A 25,746-nucleotide genomic window follows, 5' to 3' on the forward strand; every position below is an offset into this window, starting at 1 on the left:
TGATTTCCGGAAAGTACTTACATGTAGTAGATCGATAAAAGGACTATTACTTATAGGTTTGAATATTGCGTGGATAAAAAGTTTTTAAACCCTAAATAAATTTGAATTTTTAGAACTTTCAGATCATATAATTTAAATTTCATTTTTTTTCCAAATCGATTTAAATTTAGTTATAAAAGGATGGAGATTTGAATTTTTTTCATTCCCTATTCAATTTAAATCTATATTCTATAAAAGTTGGATATTTAGATAGATTTGGTATATATAAAAAAATCCAATCCAATATCAGAACCGAATCCGAATGCTCACTGAAACTATAAATAAGTACAATTATAATTTATTAATAAAATTAAAAAGTACTCCTACTGTTGGACACAATTTAAAAAAAAAAGAGATAATGTAAAATCTTAACATTACCTTGGGTGTACATTAAATTCGTACAACCCGGAATTTTGCACTATACCTCAAACCCTAGTTCTCACAGTCCCCTTCACCACACCACCTGCACACTCACCCCACGAAAACCCTAAATTCTCTAACTTAGCTCCAGAAATGCCGATTTAGCTCGTAACTTACTCCTTCCAATCCACACATTTTGCAGAAATCCGGTGGAAAACACTTGCTGATCGATCCTCGATGTCTCTTGACGGTGCACGTAAACCAGGGGCACCCGACGGGAGGCCCGATCAAGCAATTGCGCACGCCAACGGCGGCTCCACTGTTCAGGTGCTGCAAAATGGTGCCTCCGCTGCGCCGCCGACGTACCTGACGCACAGGCTGAGGCTGAACCCCAATTCAGATCACAGGCCGGACAATTACGAGGATTTAGACCTCGAATTCAGCCCCTCGATCTTCAGCTCGCTGGAGAGGTATCTCCCTCCGAATCTGCTGCAACAGGCGCGCGATGTGAAGGTGGATTACATGCGCGAGATTCTTCGCCGGTACTACCCCGAGAGCGAGCGAGTGAGGGTAATGCTCTGACGCCATTCTCCCTTGTTTAGTATTGGTGCCAGTGTTCATTTGAGTATATGCACGCGGAGTCTAAAATAATCAAGGGCATTGGGATATCCTAAAGTTCCATTCCAATCCATATTAGTAAACAAGGGGTTTAGCCTAGACATACTTTCTTATTTCTTACTCACCGTTGACATTGACCTTTTACTTCTGTGTTTAACAGCTTCAGAAGCATCGCGAATACAGGCAGAAGATTATATCCAACTACCAGGTATACTTTTCTTTAAACTTTCATTTACAATAAATAATTTCACTTGGTCAAGTTTATCCAACTATCAGGCGTGCATAAGAGCAGTATAGTTGAGCTTATACTGACAGGATAAGTGTGCTGCAATACAACGGTTGACCTCTACAATTAGGAGGACATGCATGTTCAAACAATGAAAGATAGAATTGTTTCTTCATGGGACGAATTAACTAATCTATGTCTGCCTGTCAATTGATAGAAAAGTGGAAGAACATGTTAATAGTATACTGTAGTATTAGTATCATTTCTGTATATTTGAAATCCTATGCCAGGAAAAACGTTCTATAACTGCACCATCTTTATCTTCTCAGCGCCTTCACCTCGAACTTTATAGTATGCATCCGACGAACTTTTTTGTGCCCTCATTCCTGAAGGCTATCAATGAGAACACTGAACAGGCGTTTAGAAACATAATGTCAGAACCCTCTCCTGGAATTTTTACATTTGAGATGCTGCAGCCACGGTTCTGTGAAATGTTGCTGGCCGAGGTGATTTCCACATTTCAGCTATTGTTCTGCATCTTAACATTATTCTGCCAACTTGTTTACTGTTTATATTCTCTTACAGTGTTTCAATTTTTTTAGGTAAAAAATTTTGAGAAATGGGTCCACGAGACAAAGTTCAGAATCATGAGACCCAATACAATGAATAAATATGGTGTTGTTCTTGATGATTTTGGCATGGAAACCATGCTTGAGAAGCTCATGGTAGATTTTATACGTCCTATATCAAAAGGTGAGTTAGCTTTTTGGTCACAAGTCTGAATACATCTATTGTTGTTGGTGCTCAGTTTGATACTAATCAGCCTTCTCAAAAATGTGTTGCAGTTTTCTTTCCCGGAGTTGGGGGATCAAACCTTGATACTCATCATGGCTTTGTCCTTGAATATGGGATCGATAGAGATGTTGACCTGGGTTAGTGATTGTATCCAAGTTTATTTTTGATTCACATCTCTATGGTTTGTATGTTTAATCATTCCTGAATGTAATTATTATTTCCTTGCCAGTGAAATTATTTTATGCTAAATCGATAACAATGACTTTCTTTTTGGAGTACAAACCATTGTTTAATTACCTATGCGCAATTGCCTTGTGAACTTCTTACCAATGTAACCACAAAGCACCCTCCTCAGCTGTTTTTAATTTGTGTTTAATTGGAATTTACAGGTTTCCACGTGGATGACTCGGAAGTGACCTTGAATGTCTGTGTGAGTAGACAATTCTCTGGGGGCGAACTCTTTTTTCGTGGTGTGCGATGTGATAAACATGTAAATACAGAAACACATTCTGAGGTAAGTTGCTCGAGCAGCAGTTTCTTCCTTATTGGTAAACATAAAAAACTTCCTAAAATACACCTGTTTCAACATAAAAAACTTCCATACGATGATGTATTGGTAAAAAATTCCATGTCAGGATTGATTGTAATAACTGAAAATAGGCTTCATCAGCAGGTGTTTGTCTTGGCTGTTTTGTAGGAGATATTTGACTACTCACATGTCCCGGGGCGTGCTGTTCTTCATTGTGGCCGTCATAGGCATGGTGCTAGAGCCACCACATCAGGAAAGAGGATAAACTTAGTGTTATGGTGTAGAAGGTAAGGCTACTGTTCTCTTTCACTTAACGTCTGTCGCGCCTTTGACTTCAAAGGACGCAATACTTTTATCCCGGGATCAAACCTAACATTCTGTTCACTATAACTTTCCAAAGCAAAAAAAAAAAAACACTCCTGAACTATTAATTATGAGACGTTGATAGCTTTCCTTCACCTATTGCCTGAATTGTTTGATCTGAATCAAAGCATTATATATTTATATTTGGTTAAACTGGTCAGCTTATTATTATTTCGTAAAGGTAAAGCTCTTGCAATTTCATACTTAGTTCTGATATCTTTGCTCTACAGTTCTGTATTTAGAGAATCCCGAAAATATCAAAAAGATTTCTCCAGCTGGTGTGCAGAGTGTCAACACGAGAAGAAAGAAAGACAACGCCTGTCAGTCGCTGCTATCAAAATGGTATTCTAACATCCATAGTTTTGGATATACTGCTTCCTCTTTTATCCGTGAAGGACAACACTGTCCTGTTTTCCTCCTCAATACCCAACAATTCATTCACTGTCCAAAGCTTTAAAAAAACCACTGAAAATTGGTCACAAATGCTACATGGTGACCGGCCATGCTGCTGTTTCAGTTTTTTGCATATGATAGATTGATAGTGTCATCAGAATCAAGATACACAAGATTAATGTTGTCTGATGCTATGACATGGCTTAAACTATCCATCAGGGTTAGAATTATTGTTTATGAGAACATGTGTGATATTGTTGTCTTTGAGAAAGATATCACAGGTTCAAAAGTCTAATAGAGATTGACATAGTTAACTATACCATGATCATGGTTCTCTCAACGAACATCATTTACGCTGATAAACTGCAAAGATCTTTCATGTATCTGTACTTGAACAAAACATGACAGGTTCTAAAACGTTTGTTTGCAGGACTTGCTGAGGAGGGAGGGGCAAACTGCTACCTGAGCTTGTTGTACATTGTTTTGTTGAAGCTGTATTACATTAGATGCTAACTCATCCTTGGAGAATCAAATATTCATAATCAGCAGCATGTAACAATTATCTTCTTTGTTGTCTGTTGTTTTTTTGCAATCCAAGCACATATGTAAATGAAAACTATTTAGGTGCAAGAAATCTGGATTGGTCCTACCTGCTATGCAGTTCACTCATGTAATTAAAAACCAGCATTCTTTATCTATCCAACTCTTTCTATGTATAATAACATTTCCTGGTCTCACTAGCGAATCAAAGAGCAAGTGAAATGTGTGTGTTGCCTAAGGGTTAGAAACGTTTGAGCCCACCTCAGTCTTCATATTAGTAAATCTGTTTTTTTAAAAATAGAAAGTATTTCTATTTTGTTCTCTTAAAATTATAACTTTCTATGTTACGAAACTTTTCTCCCTCAAATGTGGTGAAACTTTTCGCATCAATTTGAGATTATCGAGCGAAAATTGAAATAATAAGTTTTCACACTCAATATGTTCGCTTTTGCTAAATAACTAAATTCAATGCATGACAATATATATGTACACATTTCAATATTTTGAGAAGCATCGAAAAAGAAATAGGAACCAAAACCTTGAACAACAATATATTATCTCGGAGAAGAAATTGAAATCAACTCAATTTTAACTTTGTATATACATCGTTTAGTAATTTAAATATAAATATACTTATAAATTATAAACTTGAATATCAAATAAGTATAAATAATTAAATTCATTCATAAATATAAATCATAAATAATTTGAATAGGAAAGAATAATAAAAAGATTGAATAAACTAATAATGATATACTTAAATTTATTTAGACTGTGAAAACATACTAGTGTTTAAACTACAATGTCTGACAAATTGAAGTCGAATTTTGAACTTAGCTTAGATATATTACTATACCACAACATATTTAAAACGGTATATACACATACCAATTTCATATTCCCTCAAAAAACTTCTCTCTCCCCCTTACCGGCGAAATCCGCCCCGCCTGTCTCACTCGCCGCGCCTTGCCGCCGCTACACCGCCCGCCTTGCCGCCAGCCTGCCTCGCTGCACCACATCCATACCTCGCTGCCTTTCTGCTCGCCGGCTCTCCTTCCGCCCGCCTGCTTCGTGGCCTCGCCGTGGTGTGTTTCAGCAGGTATTGATTTTCTTCAATTCAAGTATTCTGATCTTATTGTTTCTGTTTGAATTGATTTTGTTTCTAGTCTAGATTTTCTGCTCATTATCTCTACATTATATGTATTGGTATAGATCGAGTTCCTGCAACAGTTATCTCTCTTTATATCTAGTGTATAACGAACTAGTACTGGTGAATTTTTAAATTATTTGCAGTTGAGATCATTTTTTATTCACTGTTTGCTTCTTTCTGATGTGTTGCATAACCTGGTGTTTTTGGCTGTAAGCTTAGCATATTGAGTACTTAGTTCATCTGAACCGGACTCCACACATGGATAGCTATGCATTGAAGTCAGTGACTGATTTACCTGCTCCATTTCGCTCAGCCTTTAATTTCAGGTAACATTAGAAGTGTCTGTTGTGACTGAAACAGACGAGGTCACTTCTTATTAATCTTTTTGACACACATGCAGATACTTCAACTCACTGCAGAGTGAATGCTTCTCCACATGCTACCTTTCCGACTTCAATATGGTCATTTCAGCACCAACTGGAAGTGGCAAGACGGTACTCTTTGAGTTATGCATTATGAGGCTTCTCTCCAAGTCCATCACTGGTGGTGGGAGCTTCAACCATCACATAGGGACCCTTAAGACAGTAGGTTTTCCGATGGTTTTTGGTTATGGCAAAAATTAGTGTATTTATTATCCTTGAAGAAGTTGCCATGGTTGAAACTATGCGTTTAGTGTTGTCAGAGACACTCCATTTTGTTCTGATATATGAATCACAGAATTATATGAAAGCCTTTGCTCATTTCTATGCATAAACCAAACTTGATATTATTTGTAATGATTTTCAAATAGATGTGCTATATGAAAATCCTGACTGTCATCTGATGTTATTGTTTCATTTGCATCCATTTTGTTGCTTGCTGGTGTAAATATATTGTGTTGTGAAGATATATATAGCACCATCAAAGGCCTTGGTACAAGAGAAGCTCCGGCATTGGACGCAGAAGTTTGGATCACTGGGAATAAATTGCCTAGAGCTAACAGGTGACAATGAGTATTACAGCGTCAAGAGTATGCAGGATGCTGACATAATTCTTACAACTCCTGAGGTAGCTATCAGGGGATTTTTTTTCCATCTTTGGGTTACCTCATCCTGGCTTAGATCTGGTCTTCCTCCCCACAGAAATTCGATGCTGTGACTCGTTATCGCATAAAGGATGGGGGCTTGAGCTTTTTCAGTGATATATCACTTGTGCTAATTGATGAAGTTCATCTGCTGAATGATCCCCGAGGAGCAGCTCTAGAAGCTGTTGTCAGCAGAATTAAAATGCTCGCTTGCAGCCCTGAAATGAAGTCAAGTCCTTTATCCCTTGTTCGTTTCCTAGCTGTTTCTGCTACAATACCAAATATCAACGACTTAGGTAGTCTTCGAGATTCACATCATCCAGATGATTTGCATTCTGTTATTTCAAATGTAGGGCATAACAGAAAATTTACACTTGCAGCGGAGTGGCTTATGGTTCCATTTCAGGGAATCAAAAAGTATGGTTAAATCTTATTAGATGTCAAGTGTGCACTCTGATGGCAGAGCTTGTTATCATGAAACTTATGGTACTGTCCTTCTCACAGGTTTGGAGAAGAAATGAGACCTGTAAAGTTGACTACTAAAGTTTTTGGTACTCACAGTTTCCCTAAAGCTTAGTTCCACAGACTGTTCTCCTAGTTAGCCACCAACTTATTACTAGAGTAGACGCAATGCAGCATATCATAATTTCAAGAATTAATACTTGTAGCAGACTGAATAATTTATCTTGATATAAAGTAGAAAAATATTTTTGCTTGCAGGGTACACACCAGCTAAAAATGATTTCTTATTTGAAAAGGTACCCTTGATAGCCCGTGATCATGAAAAGCTTTAATCATCATTGATCAACTTTCTACTTCTTGATAATTATTAATGCTTTGTTTTGGTTGTCCAGCGTCTTCAGAACTACATCTTTGGTAAGCCTGCCTATTGATTATCCAGTTGATATTTCTGTCGAGAGCTCATTTATATGGCATATTAAAGATCAGTAATACAGTAATCTTAAGTCACTAATTTGCAGATCTCCTAATGCAATATTCAAGAGAAAAATCTGCCTTGGTTTTTTGCTCGACTAGAAAAGGAGCCCAAGAAGCAGCACAATGCCTCTCTCAAATAGCCATGACATTTGGCCATTCAAGTCCTTTCATCAAAAGCAGGGAACAGCAGGAGAGACTAAGAGAAGCATCATTATCATGCAGTGACAAACAAATGCAATCTTATATACTCTATGGTGGTATTAGTTCATTCCTTTTTTTTTAATTTCATGTGACATTTCAGGCTTGGGGAAGGTTGGAAAATGATTAATAACTGAAGTAATTTAGGATATGATAGTTGGTTTAATATCTGCTAGCTGTTTCTTTGCAGTTGGATACCATAATGGTGGACTATCTATGAAAGATAGAAATCTTATGGAAGAGCTTTTTCTGAATGGTGATCTACGGATTTTGTGCACTACAAATACTCTGGCCCATGGAATAAATCTACCAGCACATACTGTCGTCATCAAATCAACACAGTATTTGTATGTCTAGAAGTATTTACGAATTATTTATGAGTTTTAATAGGTATTTGAGCGGAGGACAGCAGCAAACCGAGTGATATGCATATTCCTGGGATAACTTAATTCTTAATATTGAGGTCTAACTATGCAGTTTAATATACCTTATCATAAGAAGGTATATATGTATGATCAGTACTAAAAACATGAAGAAAAACTAGTAATCTTTTCCAACTATCAGAAATCCAATTTCCTTTTATTTTTTCTGTAGACATGGTTCATACTCTTCCACTCCTTATGAAGGAAACTACATATTTTGGAGGTGAATCGGATTAGAATTTTAAATAATTGTGCTCTAATATTTGATATTTTGCCAGCAACAAGGAGAAAGGGATGTACATGGAATATGAACGATCCATGATACTCCAGGTGTATTGCTGTTGCTTTAATCATTCTATAAGAAATATTAAGATTATCAGATCTTTTCTTGAGAATTGATTGTTAGGTGATCAGGGTAAACATAACACACTGAACTTGGGGTACAAAATTAGGCAATTGTGATTTTCACATCTGAGTGCTCTTTATATTGAAATGATAGCCACCTCTAATTTGTGCAGATGTGCGGAAGAGCAGGGCGTCCTCCATTTGATGACACTGGAATGGTCATAATCATGACCAGAAAAGAAACAGTATAAATTTCCCAATACTATGAAAATATTACTGATATCGAATAAAATCTTTCTTATAACCAATTTGGATCACATCTCAGGTTCATTTGTATGAGAACTTATTAGGTGGATGTGAAATGGTGGAATCCCAGTATGCCGCTTTTTACCTCTAATCTCTCTCTACCCAAAAGCAACACCTAACATGAATCATCTGACAGTTTTCTGGTTTACTTCTCTTCAGATTGCTTCCATGTGTAACAGAACATCTAACAGCAGAGATAGTTCAATCTACTGTATCAGATATAACAAGGGCCATTGAATGGATTAAGTGCTCGTACTTGTATGTGAGAATGAAAAAGGCAGGTTTTCATTGTCAAAAGGAGACGCAAACATTTGAGTATTCCTTTATTAGATAGCTTTCTGAGAGTTTCCTTGTAATGGCCAGAATCCCGAGAATTATTCAATTAAGGGTCCAGCTGGTGATCGTATTGAGAGGCATTTGCAAGGTAAAGTGATTCATAATAACCATATATCAAATGTGATGTTTCATACACTGATACCTTGTTACATACTCTGCCAGAAATTTGTGTTCAAAAGGTTAATGAACTATCAAAATATCAAATGGTCTGGACTGATGATGATGGTTTCCTTCTGAAGCCACTTGGTAAGCCATCAATCGGTTTCTGCAGTTTTCTGATTATAATGTAGTATGAGGCATTGATTCTTTCTCTTGTATCCAGAGCCTGGGAAATTGATGACAAAGTACTATCTGAAGTTTAACACAATGAAGCACATTATTGAGGCACCCGCCAACTGCAGCGTAGATGAGACTCTCCGTACAATATGCAAGGCAGAAGAAATTGCATGTAATTATTTATTATACTCAAAACTAATATTCAAGCTATGTATTTTGGTTAATGTATATCCTTTTGACAATAAAAGGGATACAACTGAGGCGTAATGAAAAGAAGCTTCTGAATGACATAAACAACGACAAAGATGGCCGCCTGCGGTTTCATGCCCTTGATGAGAGAGGAAAGCGGAAAAAACGCATCCAAAGTAGAGAAGAGAAGATGTTTATTCTGGTGAATGACTGTTTGACTGGAGATCCTGTAGTGCGGGACTTATCCATGACTCAGGTTTCACCGCCTTTGCATATAGTTTAAGATTGTGTGCCATTTCATTATTCTCAGTAGATTTGTTAAACCGCCACCAACCTTTTATCCTGTAGGACACAAGTTCTGTATGCTCAAATGGATCAAGGATAGCCAAGTGCATGAAAGAGTATTTTATGTACAAAAAAAGTTACAAAGGAGCTTTGAGTGCCACTCTTCTAGCCAAATGTTTGCATCAGAAATTATGGAATGACAGCCCTTACTTGCTGAAACAATTACCAGGCATTGGGATGGTGACGGCAAAGGTCGCTTTACTAATCTATCGACTTGAGATTCCTTTGGATATCTGACCTTTACATCTATGAAGAGATAACGACATATAATTCTTTGTACACCTGACTAATTCTTACTAGGCACTGCATTCAATGGGAGTAACATCCTTTGACACCCTCTCAGAGGCTGACCCAAGAAAGATTGAGTTGATGACTGGTAGAAAATACCCTTTTGGTAACCATATCAAAGAGTCTCTGCTGCTACTTCCCCCAAAAATTGAGATGACACTTAAGGAGGGTGAGGTCCAAAAAATAGGGAAGTCCAAGCTGCTAGTTACATTAACCAGGCTATCAGAGCCAGTGGCGCCATCACCTAAAAAGCATTATGCTGATGTGGTATGCAAGGACTACTAATCTTTACTTATGATGTGTCAGAATTACAGTTTTTTTGCTTGTATAAATGTTGGTATTGAGGCTTCTGAATTTCGTTTAGTCATGCAACTGAAATAGTTCCTTACAGATTGTTGGTGTTGAAGATGACAACAATATTCTATTTCATGAAAAAATAAGGTACAGTGATTGCTAGAGCTTTGGATACATCCAGTAATGCACCTCTTTGCTCGTAGGTCCCTATTCTGTCTTTTCGTTTCTGAAACCTCTTTTCTGGTGCCCCAGGTTGGAGGATTTCTCAAGGTAAGAAAACCAGTGACCTTAAACATATTCGCGTTCAGCAGTGTAGAACACGAACTTCTTTTCAGACACATGGTATGTGATATCCGTCTATTGGAAATTCACGTACCTGATGTTATGGATTCTGTGCAGCCCGTATCATGCGACTGTGTTATATTCAAGCCCCAAGCAAGGAAAACTGACGATTAAGGCAGATTTGATATTTGAAGAAATCAGTAACTTCTTTACTTTTCATCTCCTCCAATCCACGCCTTCTATTTCAAAGGCTGGCCTAGTATGCATCTGGTATAATTTTATGCTATTGCAGTTGGCATTGATCTCCATCAAAAGGTTATCGTCACACCACCATTAGAAAAAGATGCCGTTCCTAAATTTAGACAGAGAGAGATTTCCTCGTATGTTCCCAAGAAGGTTCGCAACATAAAAGACAGCTATAATTGTGCTTCTCTCCCTGCCTCCAGTGAATTGATGGAGATTTCATCTTCCATGTATGTTCGTGTTCATCCCTTCTGATATAACTATACAAAAGTTATGACTTCCTTAATAATCGATCTTAAACTTTTGACGTATCAGGCCCAGCTTCAAACTTATAGATGAAGATTCAGATGGTATAACTAACTATTGCTTTTCCTGATCATACATGCTTGTCTTCCAGCAGCTCACTACCTATGCTTACTTGGTTTCTTATTCTCACAGACAATCCTGTTGCTGAAACTGAAGATGATGACTGCAGAATTATTACTTCAAAGACAGTCTTCGACCACATCCGAGAGAAAGCAAAAAGTTTACCCGTGTTGCCCATGTCTGATTCTACATCTTCACCATCATTAGAGGCCTTCACTCTCATCAAAAAACGCACTCGTGAGATGCATCTTGTGCTTGATAATGACTTTGAGGTACTGGAGATTCAAGGCAGCTACAGAACTCCACAAAGCAGGATGGCCTTTCAACGTCCCCGACGTACAGAACCAGTACAGGAAATACAAATCATAGACGAAGATGGCCAAATACTCACGTTCGATGCAGGTGAGCCTTGATACTGTGTCTACCATGTGACATTTTAATCACTATTTCTAGTTATATTCATTCAACTTATACACAATGTAGAAGCTTGGAATGAAGAAGATGTAGCAGCTACTGAGTATTATAACACCAAACCAGGAAAATCGACAGAAGCTATGGTCTCTGATCATGCAAGAAAAAGACCAAGAAATTCCATGATTCTTGACTGTACTAAGACGACTGATTCTGCACAAGTACTCACATTCGATGCAGGTGAGCCTTGGAATGAAGAAGATGTAGCAGCTACTGAGTATAATAACACCAAACCGGAAATATCGACAGAGGCAACGATCTCTGATCACGCAAGAAAAAGGCCAAGAAATTCCATGGTTCTTGACTGTATGAAGACTGATTCCACCCAAGTCACAAAGAGCAACGCAATGTCTCACATGCAGAAGAAGGAAAGCTCGTTCAACGTGTCTAACAACGATGCTCGACTCCGTGTTAGCTCCAGTGATAAGCTGCGGTCACCAAGTTTACAGAAAGGGCAGCTTTGCTCGCTGTCAATGGCGCCAGTAAAGAAAGATAAGCCATTTCTTGGGTTTCAGAGCGTATTCTCATTTCTTTGATTTTACATTGAAAAATACAGTTTGATTTTATTACCACGAACTGTTATAATAATTTTGTTATTTTTGAAGTGTGTAACAGTGTAAACATCTCTATCCAAAAAACCTACACTTTATAGAAGTGAAAATGATACATTGCCTCTTAAATACAAATTATGCCATTGCATCAAAACTAAGATAGTAACTTGGCAAGCTCATCTACTCTGAGGTTTCCCTGTGGAACAACATTAAGATAATCAGCTTTAATATCCTCCATTTTCTTAGCCACTCTTTCACCTCTCCGGCTGCGAACCGTTAACTTCGGTGCTACTATATCCACCGGAGCTTCTTTCACCTCCGAATCCTCACGTTGTTGCAGCTTCCTTTTCTCTTCTCGTAACTCCTTAGCATGCTGTCGATAGTTAGGGACCTCCGGAGCAGTCTTAGCTAGAGCAACTGCCCTCTTGAAAACAATGTCAGCATCCAAGCAATCGCGATCCAGTATAACCGCCACCCCTTTTTCAACTGCTTGCTCCCTGAGTTGTATAATTTCCTCTGTACAAGCCACTGATACAGCTGCAATACTATCCACTGAACCATCCAACTCCATTTCACTTTGACTGCATGCTTCTGCTTCTTCAGAATGATCATCAACCGTGATTGGAGAGATATCAGGTGCGAAAGACATAGTTTCCTCTACGCCAGCCTCAGACAACACGCTGTCTCCTTGGGGCTTCTCGTCGTTATAAGTTGAAGATATTGTGCTTTCGAGATCATCATGTTTGTCTTCGCTGATGCTCAAGGAGTTGGGGATACTTGTTGATGGAGCAGGCGGTATCTCTGAAGCTGTATCAGTTTTTACTTCTTCCACGACTCTCAGATTCTTAATAGGTTCAATCGAGGACTTCCACTCCGGCCCTCTCCATATGAGTATGTGTTCATGCTCAAATGATATTAGCACACACGGGACAAGATCCTGCATTGAAGAAAACATACGGAATCAATGTAAAGGCGGATATTTCTTTTGATCTGAATCATCTCACTTGCACAAGATAGATAGATAGATACATACTTTGAGTTTGGCACCAATTTTTCTGTAGTCACTTGGGTTCAAACCTTGGCAGTTTATGCGAACTAGTTCACAAGCTTCAAATGCCTCCCTCACATTTTCCACAAGGTGAGTGTAAACACCATTTTTTGCTGCAAAAGACAGATAAATTTATCAGTAGGTTCATCACAAGAGGAAAATGGAGTAAATACCAAATGCATTCACATACCGAGCTTGCAGATTGGTGTTAGATCACGCCCCTTTTTCCGTAGATCAGATGCTTCTTCTAAAGTCAATCCGTCTGGAACTCGTGTAACTAGCCTTGGGTATACTGGTGCAGCAGGTTTCCATAGCATGAGAGGAAAGCGAGGTCGTGTTCTATAGTTATAGTTTCTGCCTCGGAAAAGGTAAATGACACCGCCTCTGTTGTATATAATCTTCCCTCCCGATTTTTCCTGTTTTTTACAGATGTCATCTCATAAAAAGCTTGTCTGGAATAATAGCTAAGAGAAGAATAAATACATGCATACTTGATGTGATACACAAGCTGCATTATTGGTACTACATCCGTCAGTTAAAAATAGAAACTATTTCCATTTTTGGGCCGTCCCTTGAAAATAGAAACTTTCTATTTTAGGATATGGACCGCACAATCCACTATCACTACTTCCACTACTTTTTCTCTTCATTTCTCTTACTTTACCAATTGTACATTAAAACCCGTGTCGTTTCAAACATTTTTTATTTTTTCAAGGACGGGGTAGTATAGTAGTATATTTCTTTAGTCAATAATAGTTCCATTCATACTAAATTAGTAATTTAACAAGAGGTGAATCAACAACGCAAAATCTTGGACACTAACTCCACACCTTCAGATCACACCCAAAACAACAGCATAATCCAAAACTTATGTGTTCAAATGTTCGAATCAGTAAGTTCGTTCAGAGAAGAGCAAGGAGAACATACCGACCTCCAATTGTTGGCACACATTGTCCATATCTACAGTGCATACACCCTTGCATTTTATTTTACAGACCCTTCTTCGCTTCCAAAGAGCATGTATGTTGTCCAACATGTTGTGTGTTAGGCCATCCCTTCCTGAAGATGAACAACACAACGGTCACTGAACACATTGTCCAACTTCTAAGAATCATGCAATCGACCTTCATCAAGATTCACAAAGTAAGAGAATCAGAATCCAGAACATCATGCATAGCCATATATCCAATTGAACCCTCAAAATCAGAAAATCGACAATAGAATCAAGTAAAAACTGCACAATGCAAGCCGGTAGCCACATTAATCAATGCTATGCTACCCATAGTAAAAAGATACTCTTTATTGGCTTATTTGAACAAACCAACTCACATCACATGAACCACTTTTTCACTTGCCCATTGGCAGATTAAAACCCGCAAAAAAATACTACATTAAACAGAACAAAATAACCCAATCTTGATGAACTGATTAAGTTTGAACTTGTTTGACCTTCTTATCCTTCTCATGTTTTATCAATCTAAAATTAACAAAATAAAAATGCAATCTTTACCCATATTCAACTGCCGTGTGGATTTTCTAGAGCTTTCTATAAGCGCCTCGATTTCCTCCTTCGTCAACGGCTCCCCAAGAATCTCCTCTCTAGACCTCACATGCTTCGGCCCCGAACCGGGCAGAAACGGCCCGGGCGCCTGCACCGGCTTCACCCCCTTCTTATGCGGCGGCGGCAGCTTAAACGAATCAAACTCCGGCAGCTTCTTCTTACTCGGCTGCAGAGGCCTCCTCCCCAGCCACGGCTTCGCCATCGTCTCCGGCCCAAACGGCGACACCAGCGGCTCCCGCAGCTTCACCGGCCTCACCTTCGGCGTCTCGGTGTAGCTATACTGATACAAAAACGGCGCCTCCGGCATCTCGTACGAAATTCCGTTGTCATCGATTCTGAAATCGGGGGTTTTAGTAGCTAGGGTTTCCTCTTCAATTCGATTTCGATTGATTGGGAGAACGCGGGTTTTAGCTAGGGTTTTGAAGGCGGGGTGGGAATTTGGGGGTTTTGAGTATTTGGATTTTTTGCCGGGGATGGAAGGGGCGGAGGGGGAGGATGGGGTACCGGGGGATTTGAAGGTGGTGGGGTGGGGAGGGGCGGGGTTGTAGTTGTGGGCGATGGTTAGGGCGGAATCGAATCGCTTTTCGAGGCGGAGCTCGTCTTCGATTTCCTTCTGAGACCTCTCGCGGCGGGTGAATTTCCGCGCGTTGGCGTTGTTCCAACGGGAGAAGCGGATTTCGGTGGCCGGGCGGTATGGATGGGGGCGGAGCTGCGGCGGCGCAAAGACGGGGAAATGGGTCTTCACTGCCATTCTCTTTCTGCGTTAGCTCATTTGGGAGTGATAACATTTTATAAATTTTAAATTATTACTCTAGATTTAAAGAATTCTCTTAAATATAGATTTATATTAGGAGTAAAATTTTTTATATGGGCCTTACAAGAGTCATCCATCAGTCGTGCTCACTTTTTGTCCACAGCCATAGTTTATTTATCCACGTCCATAAAAAAAGTGTCCGCATCTATAAGGTGGACACTTCTAATAGTCCAAAATTTTAGCCACTTTTCATTTTTTTTTTCGTTTATTTTAAATCAATTATAATTAAAATTATCGGAATGTAAATAGTTAGAAAACGATATAATTGAGACCGAATATTCGTTGTATTGGAAACAGTAAAATTATACAACGAACATTTAAAAACAATACAAATAAAAACGCCGCCACCGTCTACTCGGTGGAGGAGTCGGTTTCCTCCTCTTCTCCGCCGCCTCCCCCGCTACCGCCGGCCGCCCCTGCCAAATCCTCATCAGACAAGCCTAGCCGGCGCTGGATCCGACTTATGAGTTTCCAGTATATACCATCGATCCCCACGGAGGGGGAGTTTGACTCCAACCCCACGGCTGGGAAGGATAGCCGCCATATCCCAATTCGTCAGTGCCGAGTGATTCGTCGTCTCCACCATGCATTTTTTGATAGTGAAAGTGTAGAGAGTGAATTAATGGAGAGTGTTTGAAAAGGGTGTAAAATGGGTGGTGGATGAGTGGTATTTATAATACAATTTTAAAAAATAATTAAAAAAAAATTCGAGGGAGGCCGGCGAGACGTGACCGGCGCGTCCTCGCACCCCTATCGCCGGAGGGCCTTCCGCCCCAAAAATGGGTCTGCCTCGGGGCAGACGCTCCATGCACTATAGATCGGCGGGGCGGCGGCGGATTGGGGGCGGTACTCCTTCCGTCCGCCATTAGGAGTCTCATTTCTTGGCGGCACGAGTTTTAAGAAATGTTAAGAAAAGTAGGAGGAAAAAAGTTAATGGAATAGGGTTCACACTTGTATATATTAGTTTTAAATGAAATGTGAGTGAAATGAGTTAGTGGAAGGTGAGACCCTATTACCATTTATGGTAAAAGTGAACCGAGACTCCTATTCGCGGACGGACTAAAATGGGAAAACGTGACTCCTATTCGCAGACGGATGGAGTATAAGTTTTAACGTAAAATTTGTAAAAGAAAATGTGAACAGTCTTATTAGATAGATAAAAAGGTCAATTTTGGTTCTAAACATATGATAAAAACAAATTTGGTCTAAAACATTCATTTTTTAAAAAACATGACCATAACAAATGAAATCCTTGTCGGAGTAGTCTTTTTTTGACGATTCCTTAAAAAAACTAATGGTCATGTTGTGGTGCAATTAGCGTTGACCGTTAGTTTTTTGGTGGAATCGTAAAAAAAGAGTAATTCTGTAACATTTTTCATTTGTCATGGACTCGTTTTTTTTTTAATGAATATTTTAGGCCAAAATCGTATTTTGGTAATATGTTTAGGACTAAAATTGACAATTACTCATAAACTTATCATAAATTGACAGACTAATTTTGTGGATAGATCAAATAGAAAAATGTAACTATATTTTATAGACGTACAAAGTATATTCATTATACTTATAAGATTAAATATATTGATTTCTAACTATACAAAATAATTAATATAAACCATAAATCAAAACAAATAAAATAAGTTATAAAATGGATAGTTGCAAGTTTTTATTTTACCAACTTTTATGACAAAAGCTGACTACTTGTATAAGAATCACTTTGCAAAATAATTTATTTCTATTTATGTAGTATTTTGAATAGTATTAAAGGAGAGCCTTTATCTCAAAATATTCTTGGCCCAATTGTCTCGTAGAGCATCCTCATCCATGCTCTTTGGCAAGAGCATGAAAGTGGACCTGGACCCACTTTTATTCATTTTTTACTCTCTGCTCTTTCCCAAGAACACAACACCCACATTCATACTCTTCCGCAAAGACATGCTCAAGGGTCCCACCATTCTATTATTCAATTTAAATAAAAAAATTTCCACAATATTAAAATACATTAAAAATACCTGGAAAACTAATACAAATTACACAAAAATTTAAAATTACATAATTAAAATCCTAAAAATTAAAACTACATAATTAAAGTCCTAAAAATTAAAAATTACATAATTTAAAAATAAAAAATAACATAATTAAATTCATAAAATTAAAAAAGCCCACTACTCGTGGCCGAATTTCACCCAAATGTGTTTGAGTAGGTCTTCTTGTAGCTCAATGCGGGTTTTGGTATCGCGCATTGTGTGTCTTGTTTCAATCCTCTCGCCCACCATCATATGCACACCTCGGCGTGGGGAAGACCTCGCGATTGAGCTTCCGGCTTCATTCTCATCGTAAAAGATAGCCGCCATTGGTCATTCGTCAGCTATAATCATGTTGTGCAAGATAATACACGTGTACATGATGTCGGCGAAATTCTTAACGTACCACAACTGAGACGGGGCCTTCACAATGATGAATCAACCTTGAAGGACCCCAAAAGCTCTTTCGACGTCTTTCCGTGCAGACTCTTGACGCTGCGAATAAAGAATCCGTCTCGGGTCTTGCAGATTGCTGAGCGTCTTCACGAAAGTCAACCACCTTGGGTAGATAGCATCGGCGAGATAGTAACCCATGTGGTATGCATTTCCATTGACGGTGAAATCGATCACCGGTGCTACACCATTCAAAACATCATTGAAGAGTGGTGAAGAATAGAGCACGTTCAAGTCGTTGTTGGATCCGGCAACACCGAAATATGCATGCCAAATCCATAGGCGGTAGTTGGCGACCGCTTCAAGGATAAGCGTTGGGCAGCCGCCTTTGTGACCGCTTAAGTGTTGCCCCCTCCAAGCATTCGCGCAATTCTTCCACTTCCAATGCATGCAGTCAATGCTGCCAAGCATACGGGGAAACCGTGGACTGTTTCGTGAAGATGAAGCAACCGTTGACAATCTTCGGTGGTGGGTGCCCGAAGGAATTCCTCACTGAAAGCAGAACGAACACAGTCGTGAAAATTTTTGAGGCATAGGATTCCAGTTGACTCACCCACATGCAAATACTCGTCGAAGAGGTCAGCCGTTTGCCCAGTAACAAGTTGTCGGAGGGCACAAGTACACTTCTGCAACGCCGGGAGACTTTGCCGACCCGTTGCGTCTCTACGAAATTGAAAGTATTCAACACGGGCGGACAATGTATTGACAATTCGCATAAATAACCGTTTTGACATGCGAAAACGGCGCCGAAAGTAATCATTCGAAAACCGAGGCTGGTCGGAAAAATAGTCGGAAATGAGCCTTTCGTGGACTCCCTCCCGGTCACGATGGATGTAGCTGCGATTTGATCTAGTTGGTCGTGGAGGAGGGGCGGGGGTAGCGGCGGCGACATGGGCTTCATAGGCGGCACGATATTGTTCATAGTATTCTTGTTCTTCGAGCTCCGCTTTCGCAATGATATTGGTGAAATCCATTTTTGAATTTTTAGAGAGAGTTTGAGTGAGAGAGGAAGATGTAGATGAGTTGTATGAAAAAATATGAATGAGAGATAATTTGATATGAAAAATGGATGATGAATGTATGTATTTATAGATGATTTTGGGATTAAAAAAATAAAAAAAAAACGGCTATATTTTTGGGAATCCGAAAATATATTTTTTTAAATTTTTGGTATTATTTTTCGATTTTTTTTAAAAAAATTAGAAAATCCAACGGCTAATCCGTTGGCGAATAGAAACGTGCCACGTCTCCTGCTCAGTGCCACGGACGTGCTCGATGCATCGAGCAGCGCCGTGCCAGCGGCAAGAGCACAGCGGCGGACAGGGTGTTGCTACGCCAGCAGCACGGACGCCGTCTGTCCCAGAGAGAACCCCTGCTCTTATGACCATTAATATTTGAGCCATAAATTAAACCCAATCTCTACTTCATAATGTTTTTTTAAAACTCTCTTTAAGACTTCAATATAAGTATATTTTTCTGAAGCCCTTACTATTTACGTATTTTTCCTTAGATTCTGCAGATCCAGTGGCGGATGAAGGTGGCGCCGACCGACCCCACCGTGGGCAGCTCCGTTCCATGGTCCATGGCCTTTGGAGTCGGTAGCTCCTTCCAAAAACACCGCCGCATGAATGAAGCATTCTTTGTTGAATAATACTAATTTTATAGGGAAAAACAAAATGCAATTGTAACAGTGTAAAAAGGTAGATCAATGAGAAAGTAAATGACTGTAGTTCGATCAAAGGCACATCGAAATTTTTTTGAGACTATCATTCACAAAACGTATTCAACTATTTGTGTTGATCTTAGACCATCCACTACGCGTCCCGCGCCGGGCTCGCGTTTCGTCCCAGAGGGACGGGTCCTCCGCGAGACCCGTTGCAACGATCATCCCGTCCCGAGCCCACGCCCGTGTTGTCCCGTAGCCCGTAGACGCGAGACACGGGACGCGCCGTCCCGCCACGCGCCCGATGCTTGCGTGACGCCCACTCGCTGGCCCGCGAGTGGGCGTCGTCACGGATGACGCAATAATTCATTTTTTTAAAAATTTTGAATTTTAATAAATAAATTCAAAATTTCAAACGGTACTATTAGATTGGTCGTTGTATAAACCAATTATAGTTACCGGCCCAACGTACTATTAGAAAACTTATTAGTATGATTTTCAGCATATATACACATAATTTTCCCACCTAATTGTATACATACACCACTCGTTAATTTCTCCCGCCCAATATAGCAAGTATTGTGTATATATATAGCTACACCACACATTTACACACACATACTACTATAAAAACAATCAAACACCAGTACACCACACTTATACACACAAAATCATCTCTATACCCAAACTATATATAAACACTCTCCCCCAAACCTTTTACTCCTTTTGCATGAAAATCCCAAACTCATAGAAACAGACAAAAATGGGTTTGCAAAGCCAGTTATCCGACGTGTCATCCGAATCCACCCTCATACTCGCCGTCGTCCTAATCGGAAAAGGCGTACGTTATCTCCGATCCCCACTCTCCACTATCCTGCGCACAATCGGCGTATTCTCCACCAGCTTTGACCCCCATTCCATCGGCTCGTTAAACGACGTTGCGGGATCCGGTCTGGCCGGAGTCATCCTCCTCTGCGAGCAGCTGAATCTGAACCGGGCGCAATCCTACGCGAACCGGTCGGGCTACCGGTCCGGTTCGGAATGCGTTGTGTGCCTGAACCGGTTCGCGGAGGGGGAGAGCCTGCGCAAGTTAGCGTGCTGCCACGTGTTCCACAGGGATTGCTTGGACGGCTGGCTCGGTCAAATGAATTTCAGCTGCCCGCTATGCCGTGCGCCGCTGGTGACCGAAGAGCGAGTGCAGAGCACGCGGATGCGCGTGGGCGGTGACGTTATGGCGTGGTTTCCTTTTGAGTAGTGGATCTAGCGGCGGCGCGTGGTTTGCGACGGTAGTTTTGAACTTTGACTTATTCATTTTCTTTTTATTTTTTTAGGGAGTATTTTTCTTCTCTGTTTGTTGAAGAGTCGCGTGGAATGTCGATGACTCTTCCCTATTTTTAAAATAAATCATGAATATATTGCATTTAAAGCTATCTCTTTGTTCACGGTTACAAGTTTTTTTTAGTAGTATGAATTTTGAGAAACGTAAATAAATGTGAAATGAAAAATTTATGTGAATGTAACAAAAGTTAAATGTGACTCATTTTAGATAAAATAATACCAAAATATAATATAGGATTGAGTTGTGAGATGATTTTAGTTATAAAGGGATTAGTTATGATTAATTATCCCATTATTATCCAGGATTGAGTTATCTAATGAATCAAACACACTGCATATTTAATCTCGGGATACAATCTTGTAAATAAAACACCCCAAAAGCTCTGAAAACACAGTAAAATGAAACTTTGGCAATATATCATTAATAGTACTATCACTTATTTTGCACCAAGTTATACTATTTTATTGAGTTACTTTTAATCTCTTTTCTTTGTGACTATTTGCATATATGAAAAACTAGCACTTGCACTACTAGAAAATCATGTCTTTTGAAGCTCACGATTATTTGTTTTGCTAAACAAATATGAACATCATCTCCTTTCATTCACCTTCTTGTTAGATTGAACTAATTTTAAATAATTAATTTGTATGGTTGTGCTCATAACCATATTAGAACCTAACATAAAATATTTAATTTTTATTTCCACTTGCAAGTTATTGTGCTTTGGATCGATCAAATCATAAAAGAATACTAATCTTGTGGTGTCCATTAGATGCTTTAACATTCCAAAAGTTGAGATGCATTTTCATTCACAAACGAAGTTGCTTTAATTTAGGGGTCAAATGACCCAAATCATTTTCATTCAAGTTGCGTGGTTCTATTTGAAATAAAAAGATGGAGAAAATGAATTTTGATTACATTTCAAATGTGTGGTCTTTATAACTAACAAATGGTCTTAATAACATTGTAGTATAATTCCGTCCCACTATGTGATTTTTTTCAATGGACATCTCATTGGAAAAATGTAACATTTTTAGTTAGACACGTATATTTTTTTTAAAAAGAGAAGCTTTCGATGCAAAATACAATTTGTTAATTCAGTGCAAATTGGTATAATAAACTAAAAATTACTTTTATTTGGACGAATGAAGAATATTTATTAAAAAATTACAAGAAGCCCACATTTCATATACCACCTAAAGCCTAAATACTTATAAAAGACAATAAAGCCCAATATTGTGATAAAATGTATTAAGTCCATTTGCAGATCTATTTATTGGGCTGTGGTTGATTCATTTATAAACTTAATATAGTGAGGCCTTTTAAATTAATAGCACTAAAGCCCAATATATATGTAACATGTCGTTTTTGTTTATCATAAATTTTTTGTACTATACTTTTCAATTTTTCCTATAGATAGTGTGAGTTACCTATCTTACAAACTCACATGTCACATTCTCAACATATTATTTTGTAGTATTAAGTTTACAACCTTATAGTAATAATTATTTTCCCAAGTTTTCAATTGTAGCACTTCTCATTGCGATTTCTTTTCTAGATTTAGGTATTTTCCTTTAGGCCATCCACAATAGGCGCCCAGCGACCGCCCAGCCGAGCGCCGGCGCTGGGCGGTCTATTGCAGTCGCCCAGCGGACGATTGGAGAGAGAAACCGCGCAGCGCTGGGCGGTTTCGTGGCGCTGGGCGGTGCGCTGGGCGATCCGCTCGGCGCTATTGCAGCGCCCGGATCGCCCAGGGCGATTTTTTTTTTAAATTCGAATTTTTGAAATTCGAATTTTAAAAAAAATCAAATATAAAAAAAATAATATTTATTTGTAAAAATTGTTTTCTATATATAAAAATCAATTTTTATAAATAAATTTATACTAGAAATTCGTAATAGCCCATATATATTTAATGGGCTTGCGAATTTATGAAACTCATTCTTGGTTGTCTCTCTTTTATAAAGACATCCTTGAATGTTTTATGTTCCACTTTCGATGTGGGACAAACTCATTCTTGGTTGCCTCTATTTTATAGAGACATCCTTGAATGTTTTATGTTCCACTTTCAATGTGGGACAAACTCATTCAAGGATGTTTCTCTTTATAGAGAGATATCCATGAATGTTTTATGTTCCACTTTCGATATGGGACAAACTCATTCAAGGATGTTTCTCTTTTATAGAGAGATATCCTTGAATGTTTTATGTTCCACTTTCGATGTGGGACAATCTCATTCAAGGATGTTTCTCTTTTATAAAGAGATATCCTTGAAAGTTTTATGCTCCACTTTCGATGTGGGACAATCTTATTCAATGATGTTTCTCTTTTATAGAGAGATATCCTTGAATGTTATATGCTCCACTTTCGATGTAGGACAAACTCATTCAAGGATGTTTCTCTTTTATAAAGAGATATCCTTGAATGTTTTATGCTCCACTTTCGATGTGGGACAATCTCATTCAAGGATGTTTCTCTTTTATAGAGAGATATCCTTGAATGTTTTATGTTCCACTTTCGATGTGGGACAATCTCATTCAAGGATGTTACTCTTTTATAGAGAGATATCCTTGAATGTTTTATGTTCCACTTTCGATGTGGGACAATCTCATTCAAGGATTTTCTATAAAATTGTATTTTAAACTATGTCATTTTTATTTTTTTAAGATTTTAATTATGTCTTTTTTTTTATTTTTTAACTTTAAGTTGTAATGTTATTTTAAATTTTCATTTGTAAATTTAATTAATGTAATTTTTTTTAATTATGTAATTTTTTTTAATTATGTAATTTTTAAATTTATTAATATTAGTGAATTTTCTCGTATATGTCTCGTAAATTAAATTTCGTATATTGCGTTATTGTTAATTATTGCATTTTGTATATATTTGTTAACAGTGACGTGGATAGTATGTGGCTAGGCTATGGCTGGGCTATTGCTGGGCTATTTGCTTGTTTTGATGATGTGGCAGGAGGATTTTTAGTGCTGATGATGTGACAGTGGCTAGGCTATGACTGGGCTATTACTGGGCTATTGCTATTGTGGATGGCCTTACAACACATAATTTTTGCTACCCAACAGAGAATATGTTACTCCAATACAAAAACAAAATAATCTGATGAACTGTCCCTTCCACTATTTTTTTAGCTTAAAGGAGAAAGTGAAATATGAGAAGTCAAAAGACAAACACTTTAACTTTTTCTGATATCCAATAAAAGAGAGAGAAATTTACACTGAGAGGTGTAAGAGATGCATGCCCAGCACCAAATATTCCAAACCCCAAATCCACCCCCCATCTTTCTAATAATTCCAAAATCCACCCCAAAATTCCACCTTAACTTAAAAACATCCCCAACCTCGGCTACCTTGTATGCATCTCTTACATCCCATTTCTCATCTCAAATTACAAACACTAAAACGTGGAAATTAAAAATAAACAAAATACAACTAATATTTCAAGAAATACCAGAAATAAAATGAAATCAAATAAAAACATAGTGAATAAATTCGGACCGATACCCTCAATTCCCCGCCATGCAACAATTGCGATCTTCCGATTTTGCCCCTGGCTAGAAATTCGGGAGAGCGGAATTGCAAGGCTATTTTTCAGCGGTTAGTTTATGCCAACAAACAACTCCTCCTCCTCCGCCGTCTCCGCCGCAGTCCGCCGCCGTAGCCGCCGCCTGAGCCTCCAATCATGTTGTTAATTAACTGTTTTTGAAGTGGAAAGCAAATGAGGTAAGAAACGGGAGTGGAATTTAGGTAAGAAATGGCAAGAAATTAGATTTTTTTGTAAGAAGGGAAGGTTGAAATGGAAGGCAAGGGTAAGAAATGATAGAATCCAATTGTATATAAAGGCGATATTGCAAGCTTTTAGGTTGAGCGTGATGTGTGTGTGTGAGTAGAGACAAACTCTCTATCTCTTTTTTTTTTCTCTGTCTCTCACGCACACAATCTATGGTGTATATATATGTGTGTATATACTATATACAAATGCTAGAGATTTATTTGGTGTTGAGATTGTAGTAGTAGGGTTAAGGGCATGTTTGTGGGAAATGAAGAAATGTCCACTAGCACGATTTACAAGGCCTTGAAATTTTCTCACCGGCTACTTGTACACACACTCACGTTATATACTACTTCAGCCGTCCCTCAAAAAGTATGAACATTTTGTTAGATACTATAAGTGTTTGATGTATAATTTGTAAAGTAAAAGAGAGATATAGAAATGATAGTAGAATAGTGTTAATAAAGAGTAAGATCTACATTATTAGTAATGTGATAGGAATTAATATGAGATTAATTCCTATTGAATATATTATATGAAAAGAGAGCACAAAGGGAGGAAAATAGCGTAGATTGGCGGTTTCTCCAAGAGGGAGAATCGAAGGAGAGAACGAGATTAATAATTTAATTCTTCATTCTGCTTAATAAAAATAAAAGACTCCACACATATTTATAATATGTGTGGTACAAAAAGATCTCGAAAGTAAATAAAAACAAAATCTAATCCTAACCAAAAAGTAAATAAAATCATAACAACTAAATAAATATACAGAGAGAATATCAGCTCCCTTCTGGAATAAAATAGAATATCAGGTCCCTATCATAATGTAACTGGATTTCTAAAATTAGAAAGTTTATGTTTTTCAAGGACGAACTAAAAATAAAATAGTTCATAGTACATTTTAGGGATGGAGGGAGTATATATATAATGTATATAATGAGGTTATGATTTTATATGATCTAACTGCAATATAAATATAATGAAATAAGTTTGTTATAATTACCCTCCATCGGCCATTAGGTGTCTCAGTTTACCATTTTAATCTGTCTGCTATTAGAAGTCCCAGTTCACTTTTACTGTAAATGGTAGGTGAATCACATATTCCGCTAACCCATTTCACTCACTTTTATTTAT

General features: G+C 38.3%; 4 protein-coding genes across 5 annotated transcripts; 3 read left to right on the forward strand and 1 right to left on the reverse strand.

Moving 5' to 3' along the window:
• The first annotated feature begins 447 nt into the window (after window positions 1-447).
• On the forward strand, window positions 448-4,060 carry LOC121779941 (2-oxoglutarate and iron-dependent oxygenase domain-containing protein CP2-like). The gene is made up of 9 exons (XM_042177421.1): window positions 448-969; window positions 1,178-1,225; window positions 1,573-1,749; window positions 1,846-1,996; window positions 2,089-2,175; window positions 2,428-2,552; window positions 2,736-2,854; window positions 3,161-3,272; window positions 3,754-4,060. The coding sequence occupies exons 1-9, from the start codon at window positions 637-639 to the stop codon at window positions 3,787-3,789; spliced, it is 1,188 nt and encodes a 395-aa protein (XP_042033355.1). The 5' UTR covers window positions 448-636; the 3' UTR covers window positions 3,790-4,060.
• A 706-nt stretch (window positions 4,061-4,766) lies between these two features.
• On the forward strand, window positions 4,767-12,027 carry LOC121778764 (DExH-box ATP-dependent RNA helicase DExH17-like). 2 transcript variants are annotated; one of them, XM_042176171.1, is made up of 28 exons: window positions 4,767-4,962; window positions 5,228-5,339; window positions 5,414-5,597; window positions 5,899-6,060; window positions 6,135-6,372; window positions 6,457-6,493; window positions 6,581-6,627; window positions 6,797-6,834; window positions 6,931-6,952; window positions 7,057-7,269; window positions 7,401-7,557; window positions 7,911-7,962; window positions 8,151-8,222; window positions 8,303-8,352; window positions 8,443-8,560; window positions 8,647-8,707; window positions 8,782-8,865; window positions 8,942-9,067; window positions 9,144-9,340; window positions 9,433-9,621; window positions 9,730-9,984; window positions 10,109-10,158; window positions 10,264-10,281; window positions 10,411-10,493; window positions 10,586-10,766; window positions 10,852-10,886; window positions 10,975-11,304; window positions 11,386-12,027. In XM_042176171.1, exons 2-28 carry the CDS (start codon window positions 5,272-5,274, stop codon window positions 11,907-11,909), a joined length of 3,591 nt encoding a protein of 1,196 aa, XP_042032105.1. In that variant the 5' UTR covers window positions 4,767-4,962; window positions 5,228-5,271; the 3' UTR covers window positions 11,910-12,027. The 2 variants fall into 2 exon arrangements, with proteins under 2 accessions (XP_042032105.1, XP_042032106.1); XM_042176172.1 differs by having other exon boundaries at window positions 5,233-5,339.
• LOC121778765 (CRS2-associated factor 1, chloroplastic-like) lies at window positions 12,001-15,320 on the reverse strand. The gene is made up of 5 exons (XM_042176173.1): window positions 14,483-15,320; window positions 13,904-14,031; window positions 13,163-13,388; window positions 12,958-13,085; window positions 12,001-12,861 (listed from the first exon to the last, which is right to left on the reverse strand). The coding sequence occupies exons 1-5, from the start codon at window positions 15,282-15,284 to the stop codon at window positions 12,079-12,081; spliced, it is 2,067 nt and encodes a 688-aa protein (XP_042032107.1). The 5' UTR covers window positions 15,285-15,320; the 3' UTR covers window positions 12,001-12,078.
• A 4,767-nt stretch (window positions 15,321-20,087) lies between these two features.
• On the forward strand, window positions 20,088-20,904 carry LOC121779377 (E3 ubiquitin-protein ligase RHA2A-like). The gene has a single exon (XM_042176715.1). It carries the CDS (start codon window positions 20,251-20,253, stop codon window positions 20,740-20,742), a length of 492 nt encoding a protein of 163 aa, XP_042032649.1. The 5' UTR covers window positions 20,088-20,250; the 3' UTR covers window positions 20,743-20,904.
• Window positions 20,905-25,746: the final 4,842 nt, after the last annotated feature.

The sequence above is a fragment of the Salvia splendens genome, chromosome 19 (genome assembly GCF_004379255.2).
Source record: "Salvia splendens isolate huo1 chromosome 19, SspV2, whole genome shotgun sequence".
In the NCBI taxonomy this organism is placed as follows: domain Eukaryota; kingdom Viridiplantae; phylum Streptophyta; class Magnoliopsida; order Lamiales; family Lamiaceae; genus Salvia; species Salvia splendens.

Bases quoted from the DNA above. Each gene is read 5' to 3' on its own strand.
- LOC121779941 (XM_042177421.1), top strand. From the start codon at position 637: ATGTCTCTTGACGGTGCACGTAAACCAGGGGCACCCGACGGGAGGCCC. The intron at 1,226-1,572 runs GTATACTTTTCT...TTATCTTCTCAG, and splicing joins AGATTATATCCAACTACCAG to CGCCTTCACCTCGAACTTTA. The intron at 2,176-2,427 runs GTTAGTGATTGT...TGGAATTTACAG, and splicing joins CGATAGAGATGTTGACCTGG to GTTTCCACGTGGATGACTCG.
- LOC121778764 (XM_042176171.1), top strand. From the start codon at position 5,272: ATGGATAGCTATGCATTGAAGTCAGTGACTGATTTACCTGCTCCATTT. The intron at 7,963-8,150 runs GTGTATTGCTGT...TAATTTGTGCAG, and splicing joins AACGATCCATGATACTCCAG to ATGTGCGGAAGAGCAGGGCG. The intron at 8,561-8,646 runs GCAGGTTTTCAT...TGTAATGGCCAG, and splicing joins TGTATGTGAGAATGAAAAAG to AATCCCGAGAATTATTCAAT.
- LOC121778765 (XM_042176173.1), bottom strand. From the start codon at position 15,284: ATGGCAGTGAAGACCCATTTCCCCGTCTTTGCGCCGCCGCAGCTCCGC. The intron at 13,389-13,903 runs GTCGGTATGTTC...TGTAAAAAACAG, and splicing joins ATGTGTGCCAACAATTGGAG to GAAAAATCGGGAGGGAAGAT. The intron at 12,862-12,957 runs GTATGTATCTAT...TCTTCAATGCAG, and splicing joins AAATTGGTGCCAAACTCAAA to GATCTTGTCCCGTGTGTGCT.
- LOC121779377 (XM_042176715.1), top strand. From the start codon at position 20,251: ATGGGTTTGCAAAGCCAGTTATCCGACGTGTCATCCGAATCCACCCTC.